At 41.8% G+C, this 22814-nt stretch overlaps 1 protein-coding gene, 1 non-coding gene and 1 pseudogene across 2 annotated transcripts in view; 1 reads left to right on the forward strand and 2 right to left on the reverse strand.

Moving 5' to 3' along the window:
* Nucleotides 1–560: 560 nt before the first annotated feature.
* Nucleotides 561–2792, reverse strand: LOC784713 (heterogeneous nuclear ribonucleoprotein C-like; annotated as a pseudogene).
* Nucleotides 2793–8937: 6145 nt separating this feature from the next.
* Nucleotides 8938–22814, forward strand: part of RRN3 (RRN3 homolog, RNA polymerase I transcription factor) — a 28063-nt gene continuing 14186 nt past the window's right edge. Inside the window, exons 1-10 of the mRNA NM_001192432.3 lie at nt 8938–9026; nt 11112–11217; nt 11890–11946; nt 16593–16682; nt 16830–16959; nt 17355–17414; nt 17785–17848; nt 18588–18657; nt 21033–21131; nt 22653–22745. Coding sequence (NP_001179361.2) covers nt 8938–9026; nt 11112–11217; nt 11890–11946; nt 16593–16682; nt 16830–16959; nt 17355–17414; nt 17785–17848; nt 18588–18657; nt 21033–21131; nt 22653–22745 — 858 coding nt within the window. The remainder of the gene's footprint in view (nt 9027–11111; nt 11218–11889; nt 11947–16592; nt 16683–16829; nt 16960–17354; nt 17415–17784; nt 17849–18587; nt 18658–21032; nt 21132–22652; nt 22746–22814) is intronic.
* Nucleotides 20381–20462, reverse strand: MIR562 (microRNA mir-562). Its single transcript, NR_031333.1, has one exon. It is a non-coding gene; the product is annotated as a microRNA mir-562 (primary transcript).

A 22814-nucleotide genomic window follows, 5' to 3' on the forward strand; every position in this document is an offset into this window, starting at 1 on the left:
AAAGCATCAATTCTTTGGTGCTCAGCTTTCTTTATGGTTCAACTCTCACATCCATACCTGATTACTAGAAATACCATAGCTTTCACTATATGGACCTTTGTTGGCAAAGTGATGTTTCTGCTTTTTTTCCCCCTCCAAATTCCTGGTTAAATAAGGACTTGTTTATTTTGAGGGAAGAAAAAGGCCCCAAACATCAGGCTGTTCACAAAAATAACCCACAGTATCAACTTTAAAAAACAAACCTTAAGACTATTACACTAGTTATTTTTCTAGAGGATGCATTTAACATGCCAACTCTCATTCACAAAAGTACATTGTTACATTTGTGTTGAACAGCCCCACATAGCACTCTTATGTGGGGTGTAACACACATACCTCTAACTCAAAGCTGCTCTCAGGTTCTGCTCAACTAATGAGATTGCCTTTGTAGTTAGTGAAGAAGCTACTGTATGAATGGAAAGAACTGTACTCCCTCTATAGCAAGAGATTATTTTGGAGACAGTTGATGCTGCTACTGCTGCTGCTGCTAAGTCGCTTCAGCCGTGTCTGACTCTGTGCGATCCCATAGACAGCAGCCCACCAGGTTTCCCCATCCCTGGGATTCTCCAGGCAAGAACACTGGAGTGGGTTGCCATTTCCTTCTCCAATGCATGAAAGTGAAGAGTGAAAGTGAAGTCGCTCAGTCGTGTCCGACTCTTAGCGATCCCATGGACTGCAGCCTACCAGGCTCCTCCGTCCATGGGGTTTTCCAGGCAAGAGTACTGGAGTGGGGTGCCATTGCCTTCTCTGGAGACAGTTGATACATCCTTTTTATTGTTAAGTCATAAAGACGTATCAAAATTAAAGCAAAAATTACAGGGTAAAGACTAAACGTAACTACTAGGAGGGTCAAAGGAAGTGAAAATGGGCAACATGAATTAATGAACATGGGAAGGACAAGGGTGGGGAGAACAGTGAGCATGTGCTGAAGATACTAGGGGAGAGGATCTGGTGAAAATTTTGATCTTAGACAAGCATCTAGGTAAAGAAATAATGGGACAAGATTTCTAAACCCCACTATGTGCTGAAGAGTCATCCTCGCCACTGGCGCTGTCTCCATTATCCTCTCTGTTTCAGCATCCTTGATCAACTCCAGCTGGTCATCCCCCCGATCTTCACTATCGTCATCATCCAGTAGGTCCCCCTCCTCAGCAGAGTCATCTGCACCCCCGGCTCAGACTCCATCTTCATTAGTCTCATCTTGCTCAGGGAGCTGCCGCTCTGCTCCTCTTCTGACTTACCCTTCTTTATCTCCACTCCTTGTGTGCTCCGTTCCTTTTCAATTATTTCCCAGGCTTTCCAGTAAAGAACCCACTTTTTGTTTTATCTGAGTTAACTCCTTCTTAATGGTCTGAAGGTCATCTCCTTTCAACTTTCCAGACTTAGAGGGAGATCCCTACTGTCTGCTCTTAGAATTGAAGCCATGTTTGCCCTTTTATGAGGTGTTTCCTGATATCTGCTGGCGTTCTGAGGGCACTACAGCCCGAGCAATAGGAGGAGGAGGAGGAACACGTGCTAGGTAACTGTGCGTCCTGTCGTAATAATCCTGTTGAAAGTCACAGTCCAAGTCAAAAGATGGGCTGAGTGGAGGGGACGGAGAAGGGTGTTCTGGTACTGACCCGTAATCTGCGCTGCAGATCATTTCACACCTGCTTTTCCTCTGTTCACTTTTGGCTCTGCAGCCAGATTAATATCTAAAACCTGGCCAGCAATCATCCTGCCATCCTCTCCTGCCACAGCAGCCCGGGCGTTTCTCTCATTAACACACTGAATGAAGGCAAAGCCCCTATGAACAGAGCAACCCATGATTCTGCTGTATTTTGAAAAGATTGCCTCCAGGTCGGATTTCTTGACCACAAGGGTACTGAGATTCACAATGAATACACGAGACTTCATGGAGCAAGGATCCATCTTGTTGATAACATTACTGGCCATTGTCTTTGATGATACGGTGCCTCACAAAGCTGAAAAACGTAGCTGAAGATCAAGAAAAATGTCACAGGAGGGGGAAGGGAGAAGAGATTCGATTCTGAATCTCCTACCCCCGAGTTCTACGTGGAGAAGCCGATTCCTGCTGGAGGTTGGCAACGCAGTTGCAATCACTCAGTCTTTGCCTCTTCACAAAACGTGTCTCTGCTTTTTAATACGCTGTCTAGGTTTCTCAGAGTTACTTCCAAGGAGCAAGTGTCTTTTAATTTTGTGGCTACAGTCACCGTCTTCAGTGATTTTGGAGTCCAAGAAAATGACATCTGTCACTGTTTCCACATTTCACCCATCTATTTGCCGTGAAGTCATGGGACCAGATGCCAAGATAGTTTTTTGAATGTTGAGTTTTAAGCCAGCTTTTTCACTCTCCTCTTTTGCCTTCATCAAGAGGCTCTTTAGTTCCTCTTTGCTTTCTGTCGTTAGTGTGGTGTCATCTGCATATCTGAGGTTGTTGATATTTCTACTGCAATCTTGATTCTAGCTTATGTTTACCCAGTCTGGCATTTTGCATGATGTACTCTGCATAGAAGTTAAATAAGCAAGGTGACAATATACAGCCTTGACGTACTCCTTTCCCAATTTGGAACTAGTCAGTTGTTCCAAGTCTGGTTCTAACTGTTACTTCTTGACCTGCATACAGGTTTCTCAGGATGCAGGTAAGGTGGTCTGGTATTCCCATCTGTTTCAAAATTTTCCACAGTTTGTTGGGATCCACACAGTCAAAGGTTTTAGCATAGTAAATGAAGCAGAAGTAGTTTTTTTTTTTTTTTTTTTTTTAATTCCCCTGCTTTTTCTGTAATCCACCGGATGTCAGCAATTTGATCTCTGGCTCCTCCGCCTTTTCTAAATCCAGCTTGAACATCTGGAATTTTTCGGTTCACGTATTGTTGAAGCCTAGATTGAAGGATTCTGAGTGTTACCTTTCTAGCATGTGAAATGAGCACAGTTGTGTTCATTAAGATCATGATTTATACCAGTGGTTCTTAATTTTGGCATTATTGTCTCCCTGGGGCATTTGGCAGTGTCTAGAGATCTTTGCCGGAGAAGGCAATGGCACCCCACTCCAGTACTCTTGCCTGGAAAATCCCATGGACGGAGGAGCCTGGTGGGCTGCAGTCCATGGGGTCACTAAGAGTTGGACACGATTGAGCGACTTCACTTTCACTTTTCACTTTCATGCATTGGAGAAGGAAAAGGCAACCCACTCTGGTGTTCTTGCCTGGAGAATCCCAGGGATGGGGGAGCCTGGTGGGCTGCCATCTATGGGGTCGCACAGAGTCGGACACGACTAAAGCGACTTAGCAGCAGCAGCAGAGATCTTTGCTTGTCACAGTGGCACAGAGGGGAATGCTGCTGTCACCTAGTGGGTGAAGACCAGAGATACTGCTAAACATCCTGCAATGCGCAGGACAGTCTCCTCTCATAAAGTATTATCTGGTCTAACATGTCACCAGTGCCAAGGTTGAGAAACTGCTTTATATTTCTCTGGGACAAGGAAAGCTCTAAATTAATGGTCTTTGGATATACTTATATTATTTAATCATATATTAAATACATTAATTTTATTGTATATAATTTTATATTACATACACATAGTATATGAATATTTATGATTGCATACATATTATGTGGCTATGACATATTAGTAAATATATATACATTATTAATATTCATTAACTACATGAAAGATATACAGTTGACATCTTGTGTTAATGAATGTTTTTATAAAGATAAGTGACTCAAAATAACTGTTGACTCTTTGGAAAGGGGAAAGGAACAAATCAGATATTTATTATTGGCTTTGCTATTTAGAAATTATTCATTTGGAACGTCCCTGCCATTCAGTGATTTGAAAAACATTTCTGGAGCATTGATAGTGACCCTTTCATCTACAGCAAAAATTTATTGGAAGCCATTTGGTACCATATGACCTCATCTCTCTAGACTGGGTTAGAGGAGGGCTTATTGTTGTTATTTAGTCACTAAGTCATGTCCTACTCTTTGCGACCCTATGGACTGTAGCTTGCCAGACTCCTCTGTGCGTGAGATTTCCCTGGCAAGAATACAGGAGTGAGTTGCCATTTCCTTCTCCAGGGGATCTTTCCAACCCAGGGATCATATCCATATCTCCTGCTTTGGCAGGTGGATTCTTTACCACTGAGCCACCAGAGAAGTTCCTGACTCAAATTTGGCCAGTGAGAAATTCTTTTTTGGTGCTTTAAGATATCCTGTAACCTTAGAACAAATTCTTCTTTTCTGCTTAAACTAGCTAAAGATAGCTTCTGTTACAAAGCCACGATTGTGGCTTTGCCCAAAGAACTACTCTGGGGATGAGTGTAAAATTCATCTCTAGAGGAAGACTGCTCTTTTGAAAAACAGTTTAATGGGTCATCTGGGTACACGAAAGTAAAATTTCACTCTAGAGTGAAGAAGCTCAGAGCAATTATGAACAATGATAATACCCAGTGATACGAAAGGATGACTACATTGTAGGCGAGGTTGTATCTTTGCAAGCACATATTCCTATTTGTTTGCTTTCTGTTGTTGTCACAGTTGGAGAAGGAGGGGTCTTTATTAGTACTGGTACTTTTTTTTTTTTTTTTAAGAGTTGGAGACAAAAGCCATGAGAGTCTGAGGAAGGCAAGGCTGGATAAAGAAGGCTTTTTTCCTGTCACGCTGAGATGGCCCATGAAACAGAGTGAACAAAGGATCCACAGTGAAGGAGCATGACCCAAGAACTCCCACAGATTATGCCACTTAGTTTTAGGATTTTTCCTGTATTGTGCTCAGGTGTTATTGAAAAAAAATTTAACATAGAAGCCTTGTCTTAACTGTGCTTTATGAAAATAAGGAAGAAGCTGTGTTCAAGCTTATGGACGAAGTATTGCAGGGAGTTGCACAACTACTTAGGAAAGTTCTTTGACTGTGTCTTGTATACCTCCAAGAGCAACTCTGCTGCTGCTGCTGCTAAGTTGCTTCAGTTGTGTCTGACTCTGTGCGACCCCATAGACGGCAGCCCACTAGGTTCTTCTGTCCCTGGGATTCTCCAAGCAAGAACACTGGAGTGGGTTGCCATTTCCCTCTCCAATGCATGCAAGTGAAAAGTGAAAGTGAAGTCGCTCAGTCGTACCCATGGGGTCATAAAGAGCTGGACACAGCTTAGCAACTAAACAGCAACAACCGTGATTTATCAATCCATTTTCCTGTCTCCAATATTTAGAAGTCTTACACAGCCTCCTAAATATTTGAAGTAATTTTATCATTGAAAGACAAGAGAAAATAAATAGTATGCTTGTTGTCTGGGAATATATATGGTAATTGCATTTAAGAACTCAGGATAGTGGTTACCTTGAGAGGAAGCAGGCAGAGGGTGGGGGTCTGGAAGGAGCACATAGAAAGCATCAATATTACAGGCTGTTTCATAAGTTGGTTGTACATTCACAGGTCTTTACTATGTTTAATAACTTACATTAACATATATTCTTTAATACATATCAGACTTTTTACAAGTGAAGGAATAAAGTAACTGTCAAATTCCTTGACAGTACAGTTAAACTTATACTGGCTGAGAGTGCAAAGAATTGTGATTTTTTTTTTTCTTTCTAGCTCTGCTTTGTGGGTATAGGGGAAGAGATTCCCACTTAAACAGCTATCTTGAACATCTTTGTGAGCTACCACACAATTTCCTCGGTTCCTGGGACATGGATGATTTCTGCCCAGCATTCCGCAGGAACTCGGAAGCAGAGAGGCAAGAAATGGTGTGCCCATATGGAGGCAGCAGAAGGACAGTAACTGATTTTACACTGTGGCCAAAACAGAACAATGCTTTATATTTTAAAAGTTGCTGTACCTAGTTTATGCCCTTTTGATATAGTTCTATACAGTTTCCAAAGGTTGCAACAATTCTCCCTTCATCCCCTTTTCCCTCTGCCTCCTTCCTGCCCACCCTGCCTTGGCACCTGTTGTTCCCTATGTTTGCAAGACCCTTTCCTGCTTTGCTGGTTTGGCTGACTTGGTACATCTTTAAAAATTGTAAGTTTAAGGGTTAATGCCTTTTGAACACTGTCTTCTCTCACTCTTTGATTTCTAATCCCAGAATTATCACAGCTCTAAGATTTTTGGATAAGATGTGTCATCAACCCCGTTTCCAGGAGGGTAAGATTAGCTTGGGTGTTTGTGAGAAGAGCCCAGTAGGTAGGAAGAAGCAGGTTTCTGGGTCAGGCCGACTTGTTCAAATCCTGACCCTCCCCATCTTTCTGTGGGTTTAGATTAATCACAGGGCTTCCAGTTCTTCATTTCTATTATTGATTTTTATTGGAGTATAGTTGCTTTACAATTTTGTGTTATTTTCTATTGTACAGCAAAGGGAATCAGCAATATGTATACATATACCCACTCTTTTGCAGATTTCTTTCCCATTTAGGTCACCACAGAACACTGAGTAGCATTCTCTATGCTATACAGAGGGTTCTCATTAGTTATCTGTTTTATGAGTGCCTGCATGCTAAATCTCCAGTGTTCTTGCCTGGAGAATCCCAGGGATGGTAGAGCCTGGTGGGCTGCCATCTAGGGGGTCGCACAGAGCTGGACATGACTGACGCGACTTAGCAGAAGCAGCAGCAGCATGCTAAATTGCTTCAGTCAGTCAGTTCAGTCGCTCAGTCGTGTCCCACTCTTCAAGACCCCATGAATCGCAGCACACCAGGCCTCCCTGTCCATCACCAACTCCCGGAGTTCACCCAAACGCATTGTGTCCAATTCTCTTCGACCCTATGTACCTTAGCCCTCTAGGCTTGGGTTCTTCAGTTTGACTGAGGGAGGCTGAAAGAGATGGGAATACCAGACCACCTGACCTGCCTCTTGAGAAACCTGTATGCAGGTCAGGAAGCAACAGTTAGAACTGGACATGGAACAACAGACTGGTTCCAAATAGGAAAAGGAGCACATCAAGGCTGTATATTGTCACCCTGCTTATATAACTTATATGCAGTGTACATCATGAGAAACACTGGGCTGGAGGAAGCACAAGCTGGAATCAAGATTGCTGGGAGAAATATCAATAACCTCAGATATGCAGATGACACCACCCTTATGGCAGAAAGTGAAGAGGAACTCAAAAGCCTCTTGATGAAAATGAAAGAGGGGAGTGAAAAAGTTGGCTTAAAGCTCAACATTCAGAAAATGAAGATCATGGCATCTGGTCCCATCACTTCATGGGAAATAGATGGGGAAACAGTGGAAATAGTGTCAGACTTTATTTTTCTGGGCCCCAAAATCACTGCAGATGGTGACTGCAGCCATGAAATTAAAAGACGCTTACTCCTTGGAAGGAAAGTTATGACCAATCTAGACAGCATATTCAAAAGCAGAGACATTACTTTGCCAACAAAGGTCCATCTAGTCAAGGCTATGGTTTTTCCAGTGGTCATGTATGGATGTGAGAGTTGGACTGTGAAGAAAGCTGAGCTCTGAAGAATTGATAGTTTTGAACTGTGGTGTTGGAGAAGACTCTTGAGAGTCCCTTGGACTGCAAGGAGATCCAACCAGTCCATTCTGAAGGAGATCAGCCCTGGGTGTTCTTTGGAAGGAATGATGCTGAAGCTGAAACTCCAGTACTTTGGCCACGTCATGCGAAGAGTTGACTCATTGGAAAAGACTCTGATGCTGGGAGGGATTGGGGGCAGTAGGAGAAGGGGACGACAGAGGATGAGATGGCTGGATGGCATCACCAACTCAATGGCCCTGGATTTGGGTGAACTCCGGAAGTTGGTGATGGACAGAGAGGCCTGGCGAGCTGCAATTCATGGGGTCGCAAAGAGTCGGACAGGACTGAGCGACTGAACCGAACTAGAACTGGACTGACTCCTAGAACTTAAAAGTCGACAGACCAAGCCACTGATTGGCCCCTCCGGGTGTCCCCGCCCCTTCTCTGGGAAACTCAGGGCTGGACAGACACCTCCCAGGCAACTCTCCAGTCTCATTACAGTTGTTGTTCAGTCGCTCATTCATGTCCGACTCCTTGTGATCCCATGGACTGCAGCACGCCAGACTTCCCTGTCTTTCACCATCTACCGGAGCTTGCTCAAAATATGTCCATTGAGTCAGTGATACCATCCAACCATCTCATCCTCTGTCGTCCCCTTCTCCTCCTGCCCTCATTCTTTCCCAGCATCAGGGTCTTTTTCTAATGAGTCCGCTCTTCACATTAGGTGGCCAAAGTATTGGAGTTTCAGCTTCAGCATCGGTACTTTCAATGAATATTCAGGACTGATTTCCTTTAGGGTTTACTGGTTTGAGCTCCTTGCTGTCCAAGGGACTCCCAAGAGTCTTCTGCAACACCACAGTTCGCCTTCTTTATAGTCCAACTCTCACATCCCTACATGACTACTGGAAAAACCATAGCTTTGACTAGACGGACCTTTGTTGGTCCAACTCTGAGTCAAAGTTGGCTCAGTATAGTGCACTGGCTAAGTCGCTTCAGCCGTGCATTCTTCGCGACCCCACGGACTATAGCCCCCCAGGCTCCTCTGTCCATGGGATTCTCCAAGCAAGAACACTGGCGTGGGTAGCCATGCCCTCCTCCGTCCGACCTTCCCGACTCAGGGATCGGACCCAAATCTCCTGCATTGGCAGGCGGATTCTTTACCGCTGAGCCACCAGCGGAGCCCACAGCCGCCGTCAGCACTTCGCTTGGCGGGGAAAGTCCTCCAAGAGGAAGAAGGGGCCTGATTCACGGCCGGGATTACGCCTTAGCGGCGCTCTAGCTTGGACCGGGGTAACTCCGCTCTCCCCGCGTGGGGCTCCTGATTGGCTGAAGCCCGTTGCTCTCACGCGTGTCTTCCGGAACGGAGGCGGGCCTAGAAGGAGAAAGACTTCCGGCATAAGCCGCAGTCGTCGCGTTTGTCCGGCGGGATGGCGGCTCCTCTGCTTCACACGCGGTTTCCCGGAGATGCGGCCGCTTCGGGCTCTGCGGTCAAGACGCTGGGCTCGCCGAGGACCGGGTAAGAATCCAGGACGCTTCCTTCTGTGCGTCCGGGAGCAGAGCACTGGACCGGGATTAGGAGAGCGGAGCTGAAGGGTCTGGGCCAGAGATCATGGAATGGGTGGGAGCCGAGAGAAGAGGGTCACTTTAGGTCGTCAGGAATGAGCCAGTGACCCTTGGATGGGTAATAAAGGTGGGAGAGGGGCTGGGGAAAGGAACCTCCTCGGTTCCAGAGTCCCCTTTTCTCCCCACTGGGCTCCCTCATATTTTTCCAGGCCTGGGTACTACTACCTTATACTCTTTTACTCTAATTCCCTCCTTCTTCGACTGGATTCAAAAAGAGATACTTGGGCTATTTGGATTATTAACCAAATGATGCCACTGATGGCAGATTGTGTCTTTGAGTTTTTGTTTGCTTGAAGGTTATTTGACGCACATTTGCTTAACAGTGTTTTATATCTAGCTCAACTTTTAAAACCCGTAACTCCCATAAAACACTTTGGGGTTTAACTTTGAGAGTCTTTCAGTTCAATTCAGTCGCATAGTCGTGTCCGACTCTTTGCGACCCCATGAACCACAGCACAGGCCTCCCTGTCCATCACCAGCTCCCGGAGTTCACCCAAACCCATGTCCATTGAGTTGGTGATGCCATCCAGCCATCTCATCCTCTGTCATCCCCTTCTCCTCCTGCCCTCAATCTTTCCCAGCATCAGGGTCTTTTCCGATGAGTCAGCTCTTTGCATCAGGTGGCCAAAGTATTGGAGTTTCAGCTTCAACATCAGTCTTTCCAGTGAACACCCAGGACTAATTTCCTTTAGGATGGTCTGGCTGGATCTCCTTGCAGTCCAAGGGACTCTCAAGAGTCTTCTCCAACACCACAGTTCAAAAACATCAATTCTTTGGCGCTCAGCTTTCTTTATAGTCCAACTCTCACATCTATACATGACTACTGAAGAAACCACAGCCTTGACTAGATGGACCTTTGTTGGCAAAGTAATGTCTCTGCTTTTGAATATGCTGTCTAGGTTGGTCATAACTTTCCTTCCATGAGAGTCTTTAGCAAGATGCTATGTTTTTTTCACTGACCTGTTTAAAAGAAACAAACTTTGTGGAACTCTTGGCATAATATCATATATATGTTTTTTAAAGTACCTACTTTGGATGTTAGAGTTGGTGACAGTATATCAAAAGAGACAAGGTCCATGCTCTCAACCGAGTTTAAAGTCTGAGGAGGGAAAGACAGTAAGTCAGCGATAATTTCAGATAGTGGTAACTACTGTGAAGAAATAAAATAGGGTGATGGTAGGGAAGAGGGAGAGGATAGGTACTTAATATTTCTGATGTGGAAGGCCTCTCTCACAATTAAGCTTCAACTTTAAAGAAGACAAGGGTCCAACCATGTATACATCTGGAGAATGAGTGTTTCTGACAGAGGGAATAGTAAGTTATATGGGAATCTGATTGGTGAACTTGAATAGCAGAAAGGACTCTGGTTGCAGTATGTAAGGGTTGGAAGTGAGATGAAAAGGATAGGTAGGGGCTAGATTAATGTAGGACCTTGAAGTCTATAAGGAGTTTAGGTTTTTTTTATTTTAAGAGAAGTAGGAAACCTTTGGAGAATTTAAGCAGAAGAGTAGCATGATCTGTCTTTTTTTAAGTTAAAAAAAAAAAAAAATACTGGGTTGCTGTGAGCTTTCTCTAGTTGCAGCAGTCAGGGGCTGCTTTTGTTGTGGCGTGCAGGCTTCTCGTTGCAGTGGCTTCTCTCGTTGCAGAACACAGGCTCTGGGATGCCCAGGCGTCAGTAGTTGTGGTGGCTTATTTAATTGCCCCTCGACATGTGGGATCTTCCCAGACCAGGAATCAAATCTGTGTCCCCTGTATTGGCAGGCAGATTCTTAACCGCTGGACCACCAGGGAAGCCTGTGTTTAGTTTTTGAAAGATTTTTAGATCACTGAATGAAGAATGCATTAATGGGGGATTCAAGTGGGAGGAGGGAGGCCAGTTAGGGGGCTTTAGCAGTGGTCTCACCGAATGATGTTGGATTTTATAAATTTTATTGTTGCTTGTCATGCACTTAGTGGCTTGATATCTTTGGTTCTGTAGGCTTTCAGACATGCTTGCATTAGAGAATGATTTCTTCAGTTCTCCCCCAAGAAAAACTGTTCGGTTTGGTGGAACTGTGACAGAAGTGTTACTAAAGTACAAAAAGGTAAGAGGGGATACTGTGAGGTTTGGTGGGTTTTTCCCTCAGATTTATTGAAATATAATTGATGTATTGAGGTTTGATTTTTGGTGGTCAGAATACAATTACAGCTATTATACTAAAGACCAGTAGACAAGATGGATTTTAGACATCAATATTGAAGTCAACTCAGTTTAACAATAGCATGGTGCTGTCCGCTCACAATTAGAATAGTAACCCCTTTTCTGCGGTTTTATACCTTCAGATGCTTTATTTACCTACTGTCCTTTAAAATCTTTAGCAAGTGGTATAATTAAAAAAAACCTATTAGATCAGAGCATTTTATTTCTTAAGTAGTTACATAAGCATTGCTTTGGGATAATAAACCAGCTCTATTAATGGGGATATTTTGGGGCTTTGTTTCCATGTTAGTTTAGAAGCGATTCTCCTGTGTCTCAGGGATGGTGGGAGAATGTGCTGTGTACTTTCATGTGTGACCTGCATTTATACCCATATGTATGCATGGGTACTGTCATGGTCAGATGTCAGTGCACAGGTGTACACAAGTGTACCAGAACACCCCAGAACTGAGATGTCAGTGGTACAGGTTTCTTTTTGTAATGGTTTAAAGTCCTGCTGTTGGTCTTTAAAAGGAAAACCCAAGCAAGCAAAAATTCATTTTTTCCCCTTCTTCTTAAGGGGGAAACAAATGACTTTGAGCTGTTGAAGAACCAGCTGTCAGATCCAGAGATAAAGGTAACTAATTTTGTGTCTGATTATTAGCAAAGTTGTTACCACTTTGTCGAGATGTTAATTTGCACTTGTTGTCCTGTTCCATTCTCTAGAACTTACTTTGTGATCCTGCTTTAACGGTTCTCAACCAGGGGCACTTTCACCCCTGAGGGGATTCAGTGATGAATGGAAGGGAACAGCGGTACTGCCACCCAGTGCGTGGGTGGTAGGGGTGCTGCTGAAAGCCGTACGTCACACACAGCAGCCCTTCACGACACTGAACCATCTGGGCCCAAATCCCAGCAGTCCTGGGGCTGGGAAACCCTGCTTTAATTTGCCTTTTTAGAACCTGTCTTCTGTGCTGCAGGCAACTCTCCAGTGCTAAACAACAAAATGAAACCAACAAACGATGACTTGTATTTCAACCTGCTACTCTGTTTCCGCGTTTTTGGAAATGGTTGGAGATTTGTACCCATCATGTAAATGTTATTCCCTTTCTTCCTTGACTGCCCAGTTATGGGAAGAATAGTCTGTTACTGTGGGCATTGGTGGTCAGATTGCCTGGGATAGAATCCCAGCTCCATTGTTTCCCAATGTGTGATCTTGGGCACATTCTTTAACCTCTTTGCCTCTGTTTCCCTCCTTGTAAAACCAGAGAAATAAGTTCTTTAAGCGTAGAGGTCTTTCAAGGATTCAATGAGAGCAGTCTCTGACTCAGAGGACTTTATAATTGTTCATGTTGACAGTCTGCACTTTCTCATTCGTGTTTAAATCCACTGTGAAGTCCACTGCTGTATATACTGTGACAAAGGTTACTGATGATTTCCTACATTCTGATTTCATGGACTTCCTCTTTCAGCCCCATAATAATTTCTTGTAGCAATTTGTACAGTTGACTGCCCATTTCTTAAAACCTTTCCTTCAGTTTCTTTGATCTTCCTGTCTTCTTACTGCTTATCTCTCATCACTCTCTTGACAGGTTCTTCAGAAATTTGGTATTGATTGGATTTCCTAACTTACCCCGTCCTCACTTTACAGATTCTTCCTGTGTGATTCCCCTAAGTTCTCGTGGTTTTGGGATTTATCTGTGTCCTCATAATAGAATTATTTGCATTTATAGATCAAATTGCTCTTGTGGGCTTCAGACTTTGTTCTTTCTTTTTTAATTTTAATATCACTTATTTTTTTATCAAAGTATAATTGAATTACAGTGTTGTGCAGACTTGTTTCTTAACTGCAAACCCACAGGTGTTACGGGTGCCCTGGATTTAGCATTTTCTCTCTTTCAAATCCACTCTACAGGCTTTATGTGCCTAAATGATTTATTGCTTGTCTGTCTCACGTACACGTCCCCTCCACCCCTTATATCCTTAACAGTGCATTTGAGTCATCGCTAAAGCACATTCTAAAAATGCCGTTGCCCTCTTCATGCCCACCGAGGAATAGAGGACCAGCCCCTTAGCATGGCCTGCAGCAGACTTAGACTGTTCAGTCTCGCTAGATACTCTGTTTCTTGAATTTGCCACTTTACGGCTTTGCATATGCTTTTTCTTTCTGGCTGTGAGAGATTCTCGGATCCACTTTGCTTGCTGCCTGTTTGAGCATGGGCTCTGGTTACATCACCTCCCTCTCTTACTGGCTTTGTGATTGAGGGCGAATTACTGCCTTTCAGTGCCTAGGTGTCCCCAGCTATGAACCAATGGTAGTTCTCCCTATCTCATGGAATGTTAAAAGTCTTAGAATAGTGCCTTGCACTTAGTCTTATATTAATGTTTATTATTATTATTACTGTAATTATAAAACTATTCTTTGAGACCCAACTGAAATGTCATCTTCACTAATGAACTTTCCCAGATTTTGTCTAAGCACATGATTGTGCCTTCATTCAGACCATGCCCCACCCTACAAGCAGATCTCTAACTAGAAATCTGGCTTACAGGGACTTCAGTGATATGTCTGGTCCCTCTTTGTTCTCCAGATTGATCTGTTGGCTTGCTTGCTCACAGTATACTCCAGCCAGACTAAACTGCTCTTGGTTTTCTGAAGACATGCTTTCACCTTTGTAAAGTGTAGAGCCCTTGAGAGTACTCAGTCTGTTTAAAGACAGTGGAAGCATCGCTTCGTCTTTAAAGCTTTCTCTGACCTGTGCCTGCTTCCCCGGCTGCACATTCTTTGTGTTCTACTGTATTTCATATCAGCACATCTCCAGGGGATTTTTACAGACCCAAGAATCACATCAGTTATGTTTATGTTAGTTCAGAGGAGTGTTGAAATAATTTGTTTCTAGTGATTGTTCAGTACCATAGTCTCTGACTGGTTTACTTGAAAACTGGAGCATTAAATGTCCTTATGATTTTGTTGCACTCGTTTTAGTGGAAAAGTGACAGACTAGAGCTAACTTTGGAGAAGGCAGTGGCACCCCACTCCGGTACTCTTGCCTGGAAAATCCCATGGATGGAGGAGCCTGGTAGGCTGCAGTCTATGGGGTCGCTAAGAGTCGGACACGACTGAGCGACTTCACTTTCCCTTTTCACTTTCATGCATTGGAGAAGGAAATGGCAACCCACTCCAGTGTTCTTGCCTGGAGAATCCCAGGGACGGGGGAGCCTGGTGGGCTGCCGTCTATGGGGTCACGCAGAGTCGGACACGACCGAAGCGACTTAGCAGCAGAGCTAACTTTGTGTGTAACTTAGCTTGGCCTCTCTGCTTAAGTCTTGTTATCCTTAATGAGTGTGGATATTATGAAGTTACTGTAGTGCAAATGAGTTGTGACTTTATTTTCCTGCCAGGTTAGTTAGGGTTTCATCGGCAAATAGTGTCATGGAGGTTTGTCATATAGATAATGCATAGGAAGCTCTCACTGGTTGAGTGGAAGATGGGGAGCTCCACTCTGTGGGGCAAGGCACTGTGTGAAAGTGGGCGGGGCATCGATCTAGGCAGATGGGTTTGAACCTAGTGTTTTACTGGTGAAAGTGAAAGTGAAGTCGCTCAGTCGTGTTCAATTCTGTGACCCCATGGACTGTAGCCTACAGGCTCCTCCATCCATGGGATTTTACAGGCAACAATACTGGAGTGGGTTGCCTTTTCCTTCTCCAGGAGATCTTCCTGACCCAGGGATTGAACCCAGGTCTCCTGCATTGTAGGCAGATACTTTACTGTCTGAGCCACCAGGGAAGTCCTTTTTACTGGTGCGGTGGGCAAATTAATCTTTCTTAGCCTCAGTTTTTTCATCTATAAAATGAGAATAACAGTAATCCCTTTGCAGCATTTTTAGGATTAGGGAAAGGTGTATAAATAGATGTTGGAGAAGGCAATGGCACCCCACTCCAGTACTCTTGCCTGGAAAATCCCATGGATGGAGGAGCCTGGTAGGCTGCAGTCCATAGGGTTGCTAAGAGTCGGACACGACTGAGCGACTTCACTTTGACTTTTCACTTTCATGCATTGGAGGAGGAAATGGCAACCCACTCCAGTGTTCTTACCTGGAGAATCCCATGGACGGAGGAGCCTGGTGGGCTGCAGTCCATGGGGTCGCACAGAGTCGGACACGACTGAAGCGACTTAGCAGCAGCAGCACATATATACGTATGGTGTTAAGCACTGTGCCTGGCGCGTGGTATGTGCTCCCTATAAGTAGTCTATGGCTGTAGGTCCAGTCCTGTCTGTTAATAGTTTATCACTGGGGGTTCAACACTGTCTGTCTGTAGTCTGTTGCTAAAGGTGCAACACTGTATTATCTTTGTTTCTTTATTTCTCTTTTCCCCTACTGAATATCATCATCAATCATTTTCTTTAAAAAACTAGGGGCTTTTTTTTTTTGGCCATACTGTGCAGCTTGTGGGATCTTAGTTCCCTAGCCAGGGAGTGAACCTGCTCCCTTGGCAGTGAAAGCAAAGTCTGGACCGCCAGGAAGTTCCCCAGAATTAGGGGCTTTAATTTTTTCTTGCACATGTGTGTTGTATATATGCTTGAATACAAGCAATATCTATTAAGTATCACTGATACCTTATTCTCTACATGGCCTCTTTTTTGAACTTAGCAGGTTTTCCTGTGTCATGGAAAGTATTATGAATAGTAATTTTATTGTCTGAAAAATATTTAATGGAGTAGTGGAACCATCATTTATATAGAACACATTTTGATTCCTTTAGACCCATTTGCAAGTTGGGTTAAAAAAAAGTTACATTTATTGATGACTCTGGTTAATCAGCTTAGACTGAATATTATCCACATGCTTGCAGGTCATCATGAGGATAGAGGAAGTAGAGGTACCTATTGGTCTTTGTGGCCTTAGACTATTTGATCTGTTAGAATTCACTTTAAAAAAGTTCCAGGTGTCAACATTTACCATTTGAGGTGTTCTCACTTTTCTCGGGCCAGCAAAAATGATTAGAATTAAACATTGCACTTGATTCCTTTCCCTGATATCAATTACTATATTACTTCTTCTTCTTTGTTTTTAGAAAAAAGGAAAATTTATTGTAACATCTTTTTGTATTTTGATACAAACTAAGAAATCTTCATCCCAATTTTGGCTTAAGTCCAAGTTTGTGACTTTTCCCCTCCTAATTTAAATATTGCTGATAGATGACCAATGCCAGGTAATATCATTTCTCTGTTATTTTAGAGGACTTGTGATTTTGAAAGTACTTTTCTTTTTTTAACTTAAGGATGACCAGATCATTAACTGGCTGCTTGAATTCCGTTCTTCCATCATGTACTTGACGAAAGACTTTGAGCAGCTTATTAATATTCTGTTGGTAAGTTCACCATTTATTTCAATGACTTATATGTAATTCAGTACTTTGAAAATAGTATCTGTTGAAAATAGTATATATTGTATATATTGAAAATAGGATATATTGTATCAGTAAAATGTTTCTTTTGTCTTTCCCTCCCATCTCTAGAGATTGAAGTGGTTGAACAGAAGTCAGACAGTGGTGGAGGAGTATTTATCCTTCCTTGGTAATCTTGTATCAGCACAAACTGTCTTCCTTAGACCATGTCTCAGCATGATTGCTTCTCATTTTGTACCTCGTAAGTCATTGCTCTTTGCTTGCTTCAAGTTTTCTTTTTAAAAATATCTCTGTTAAAAAGGCTGCCTTCCCACTGTATTTTGGAGATTATGCCACCATGGAAGAGGCCAGGATACTTACTGGAGCAGCAGTAGTTCTGGTACTTGTCTGTTCCCTATAATGATCTCCATGGAAGTGTCTGGATTTATTTGTTGCTGTGATTTTTATGGATTTAATTCCCTTTAGCTTCTGGTGAAGTCTTGGAATTCAGGGATTTTTAGCTGCTTAAACTTCATGCCCACATTGTAAATTTTATTGTCTTAAGTTTGGACAACAGAAAAATTGCTTTTTTTATGTAGCTGTTGCTTGTTTAGATCAATGTTAGAAGTATAACATATTTTCTTTTTTCCTCAAAAGCCCGAGTGGTTATTAAAGAAGGTGACGTAGATGTTTCGGATTCTGATGATGAAGATGAGAGTAAGTACAAAGAGGATTAAACAGAGGCCACCTCTTGTGTCTGAGTATCCTTGTTCCTCCAGGACTTAGTCTCACAGATAGATGGTAACAAAGGGCAACCTTTGATGGAGTCTTTTTGTTATATATCTAACAAAAAGAATCTCAGTTATATTTAACTGATTACTATGCAATCAGTTGCAGTTACTGGCATTATTTACAGTCTTCATTGATAATCATGGAGAAAAGTCTTGGGATTATTATTTTGCTGACATGTGATTATTTAACTGACAGATGATTCAGTTTTGGTCATCAGGGGATTTTAGCCTTAAGTAGGTAATTTTTCAGTTTTCAGTTTTATCTTAATGCTCATGCTCTCCCTTTTCACTTGTAGATCTTCCTGCAAATTTTGACACCTGTCACAGAGCCTTACAGATAATAGCAAGATATGTCCCATCGTGAGTATACTTCAGTTACTTTTTTGTACTGTGGTGTTTAAGTCTCAAGAAAATTATGATCAGTTAGAAAATTATAAAATCTCCACAGCATCAAACCTCAAATTGTATGCAGCATGTTTTTGTATCTCATTGCTGTCATATCACAGTTTAGAAAAAATGGCATTTCAGTTCTCTATTCATTGTCTTCAATTATTTTTCAAAACCTGTATGCCAAGTCTACTCTCCAGCTTTTTATGGTGGTTGGACTTTTGCTTTTAACTTCAACAGACAAAATAGCCAAAATTTTTCAGTGAGAACCGCCTGTGTGTTTGTGTCTTGTCTTACGAATAAAAATTCGCTCTATATGTAGGTTTCTTTCAGAGGGGTGAACTTCAAATTCCCCCAGTAAGTTTAGCACATAAGCTAACTTTAAAAAGTCCAAGTTGGTAATTTTTTCTCCTTTTAAAAATAACACGTGTAGTGGGAAGTGTTTAGATTTTAAACTGAAGCTCTTTGTTAAAACCTTTGTAGAAAAAAAAGAATCCTCCTTTAATATCGTGATGATATCAAACTCAGCAGAAGCTTATTTTTCCCTAAGTTGTTACAGATTTTCTCTGAGGTGTTTTCACTTCCAGTTGCTTGAGGTAGGAGTCGCCTTTTGCCTCTTGTATCCATATTTGCTCTTAGAATGGGAATGTTACCTTCTGAGAAAGTCTCCTTATCATGGATTTATTGAAATTTTTTTTTTTTTTTTAAATAGCACACCATGGTTTCTTATGCCAATACTGGTGGAAAAATTTCCATTTGTTCGAAAATCAGAGAGAACATTGGTAAGAAATCTTTTCATGGGGGAAATAATGGAAAAGTTGTGTGGTTTAGTTTTAGGTGAATTTGGGTCTTTTTCTTCAAAGTTTTGTCTGCTGAATTTTAAACTCAAGACTAAGAATTTGACTCATTCCTTTCTTAGCAAGCCACTGACTGAGGATTCTCAGTGCCTTTTCTCTTATTCCTGTGTGCGTGTCAAGGGCAGAGTCCACTTCAGAAATATCTAGATAGAACTTAATGTTAACACAGGTAGGAATTGCTGGAAGATAATAGTTCATTTATTACTAGTTGTAAACATGCCTTATTTGAAGGCAGAGCCTTCTGTTAATGAAGTCTTGGAAGTTTTTTGCATAATATTTAGATCATCTGTGTAGAGTTCAATAACAGTGGTTTCCTTCTAAATACAGAATATTTTTTCCTAAATAATGTATTACAGGTATTAAAGAGTTAATAACTTTTGTTGATATTTGTGAGAGTGTGCTTCAACTGGAATGTTACAAATTCTGTATCTCTTATGAACATAGATGCTAAAATTCTCAACAAAATACTGGGAAACTGAGCCTAACAACATACAAAAAAGAATTATGCACTGAAATCTATCCTAGGAATGCAAAGTTGATTTAATACTCCCAAAGCAAGTAGCATAATAGGCTGTATCAGTAGAATAAATGGTAAATACCACATGATCATCTTAGTAGATGAAAAACGCCAAAACCATTTTGTGACAAAAACAGAAGAGAACTTCCTCAGCCTGATGAAGGGCATCTATGAAAAAAATCTATGAAAAATTCAAAACTTGTCTTTACCCTCAGTAGTGAAAGACTGAAGGCTTCCCCACAATAAGGAGCAAAACAAGGGTGTCCGCTTTTGCCACTCCTGGTCAGTATTTCTCTAGAGCTTCCAGCCAGGGCAGTTAGGCAAGAGAAAGAAAAAGGCGCCCACATTGGAAAGGAGGAGTAAAACTGTCTCTTTTTGCAGACGACATGATCTTATATACAGAAAAATCCTAAGGAATTCACAAGAATGCTAGTGGTAATAAATGAGTTCAGTATAGTCACAGGATGCCAGATCAATGTGATCAATAATGATCACATTGATCAGCCAATCAATAGTGATTGGTTGTGTAGGACAGTGGGGAAGAGAATAAATAGTCTTTCCAACAGTTGATTCTGGGGCAGGAGTATGTTCATATGCCAAGAATGAAATAGGACTTCTCTTCACATTATATACAAAATTGAACTCAAATTGGATAAAACTGTTAGAAAAAATGTGGGTGAAAATATTTGTGATCTTAGACAACAATTTCTAGATATACCACAAGAAACCACAGCAAAAACAGTTAAATTGTATTGCATCAAAATTAAAACCTTTTGTGCTTCATAGTCTTCAAGAAAATGAAAAGACAACTTAAATAATGGAAAAATATTTGCAAATCATATATTGGATAAAGGACTTGTATCTAGAATATTTAAAGAACTCTTATTGAACCTAATTTAAAAATGTACAAAGAGTCTGAATGGGTATTTCTCCACAATAGACATACAAATGGCTTAGGAGCACACGAAAAACTAAACATTTTTAGTCATTAGGAGAATGCAAGTCAAAACCACAACGAGATACTGCTTCTTACCTACTAGGATGGCTGTACTCAAAACGATAGATAATAACAAGTGTTGGCAAAGATGTGGAGAAACCAGAACCCCCCACGCTCTAGTGGGGATGTAAATGGTAAATGGTACAGCTGCTTTGGAAAACAGCCTTACAGTTCCTCATAAAAGGTAGAATTGCCATATGAACCAGCATTTCCACTGCTCCCAAGGGAAATAAAAATATGCGTCCCCCTAAAAACTTTGGCACAAATGTTCAAAGCAGCTTTACTCGTAGTAGCCAAAATATGGAAGCCAACTGTTTAGCAGCTTATGAATAAATGGAATGTGCTATGCCTGCATATTGGAATATCAGTCAACAATAAACATGGTTTACTTGCTACAACATGAATGAAGTTTGAAAACATTATGCTGAAACACCACATGTTGTAATATTCTCCTTATGTGAAATAGCTATGCTAGGCAAATTCATAGAGAAAGAAAGTAGACCAGTGGTTACTTAGGGCTGGGAGGAGGTACATTACTGGAAGATACAAGGTTTTTTTTTAGGGTGATAAAAATGTTCTGAAATTGATTAGGGTGATGGTTGCACAACTCTGAATAGTTGAGAACTATTGAATTGTACACTTAAAGTGGGTGAATTGTGTATCAACAAACCTGTTTTAAAAGTACTGTAGGAGTATATAAATCACAATTACGCTGATAGTGTGTATATAAACAGTGTAGTTCCTGTGTTGCTTGATAATCTTTTTTTCTATCTTTTTATGTTTTAGGAATGTTATATTCATAACTTACTCAGGATTAGTGTGTATTTTCCGACCTTGAGGCATGAAATTCTAGAGCTTGTTGTTGAAAAGCTACTCAAGTTGGACGTAAGTATTGGATAATCTGTTTTCTCTTCAATTTTCTTTTCCCAAATATTATGTTATAGTATTTGTTATAATAATTGAAACAATAGTAGCAACAATAGAAAAGAATCTGCAGTTCCACCTTTCATTCATTGAACATTTCTTAAACATTTCCTTTGAACATTGGTGTGTTTATAGACAGTCCTATCTCTCGTGGTTGGGGAACAAGGCATTAATTAGAGGGTCATGTAAGTGGAAAAGTATTGTGGTAAATGCTGTGGATGGAACACATGAATTATGAGCTAGAAAACCTGTTGTAGTCAGAAGTTGGGAAGACATTCCGAGGAAGTGACCTGCAATAAATAAGTTGCAGAGGGAATGAGAAAGTGGTGGATTCTGGTGACACGTGGAAGAAAGGGCCTTGATTGGATTGGAAGTAGAGGAGTGGGGAGGTAAGGGAAAGGAATCCTTCAAAGGTAGCTCCCTGTGGAATGAAAGCCTGGTGTTGCCATAACAGTATTAAAAAACGTCAGGAGGAAGTTGCAGGATGACGAGTTCCTCTTTGGATGGGTTGAGGTGTGGGTGAGGGAACTGGGTGGAGAATTGAAGCTGCAGGTTGAGGACTGAGCAGACCCGACAGGAGAGAGAGAGAGTTAGACTGGCAAGTGGGAGGGAAAGCGAGAGTCTGGACACCCAGGGAGGATTGGCTTCTCTCAGCAGCGTGAGACGTTGCTGGCCTTCTTCAGGAGGTTGAGGAAAGCAGAGTCCTTGGGTGTGGTGTTTCGGAGGCAGTTTGTTGCTGCAGAGAGCGTGGCTAGTTAGTTAGGAAGCGGGGCTGCTAGAGACCCGGTGAGGGTTTGCGGTGTAGAGAGAGGATGAAGCAGGGGTGAGAGGCATGTTTCAGGGTTGGGGAGAGGAGGTTTGTGGACTAACGAGATAGGGCTCGATGGGAAGCATGCTGATCCTGTAGTGGGGAGGGAGTTCTAGGAAAGACCAGAGGTTGGGTGGGCTGGCGCATTGTTCACCTGGAGTTAAACCTCTCTGGTCACCTGCATCTATAATCTTCATAAAGTCCTTCTCTGATGTATGCTTATGGAACATTTTAGAGTACATTTAGGAAGAACGTCATGTATATAGACATGTTAAAAGGCATATTTGAGTGGTATGTTAAACAAGTTATCTAGAAATTTTCTGTTGATTGATCTTATGCTCTTATATACCATGCATGTGCCTTGTGCCTAGTAAATGTTGGGATAAATGTTAAATTTTGAAGCTATCTGATATAGACCAACATAGCACAGTTTGTATTGATTTTTATGAAAATATGTAGTACAGGGTGCTTGATTTACAATCTTGTCAATTCTTTCATGACTGAGTTTCATTTATAGGTTTGTGCCATAATTGTGTATTGAGTTACAGTGCTGTATAGGGCACTAGTGTGGATATCTTTAGAACATGTACATTAGGTGAATTTCCAGTTGCTGAATACTGTGGTTGTATTTTATATGTTTTTATTCTTTTTTTTTTTTCTTTGTTATGATGTAGGTGAATGCATCCCGGCAGGATATTGAGGATGCTGAGGAAACAGCAGCTCAAACTGGTGGTGGAGCTGATGCCACAGAAGCCCTATTTAATATGGTCAGCATTTGTGAATGTAGTCAGACATACACCCTCACAGTCCCAGAGGGTGGCAAGAGACAGCTAATG

Source organism: Bos taurus, chromosome 25, assembly GCF_002263795.3.
Source record: "Bos taurus isolate L1 Dominette 01449 registration number 42190680 breed Hereford chromosome 25, ARS-UCD2.0, whole genome shotgun sequence".
Lineage (NCBI taxonomy): Eukaryota > Metazoa > Chordata > Mammalia > Artiodactyla > Bovidae > Bos > Bos taurus.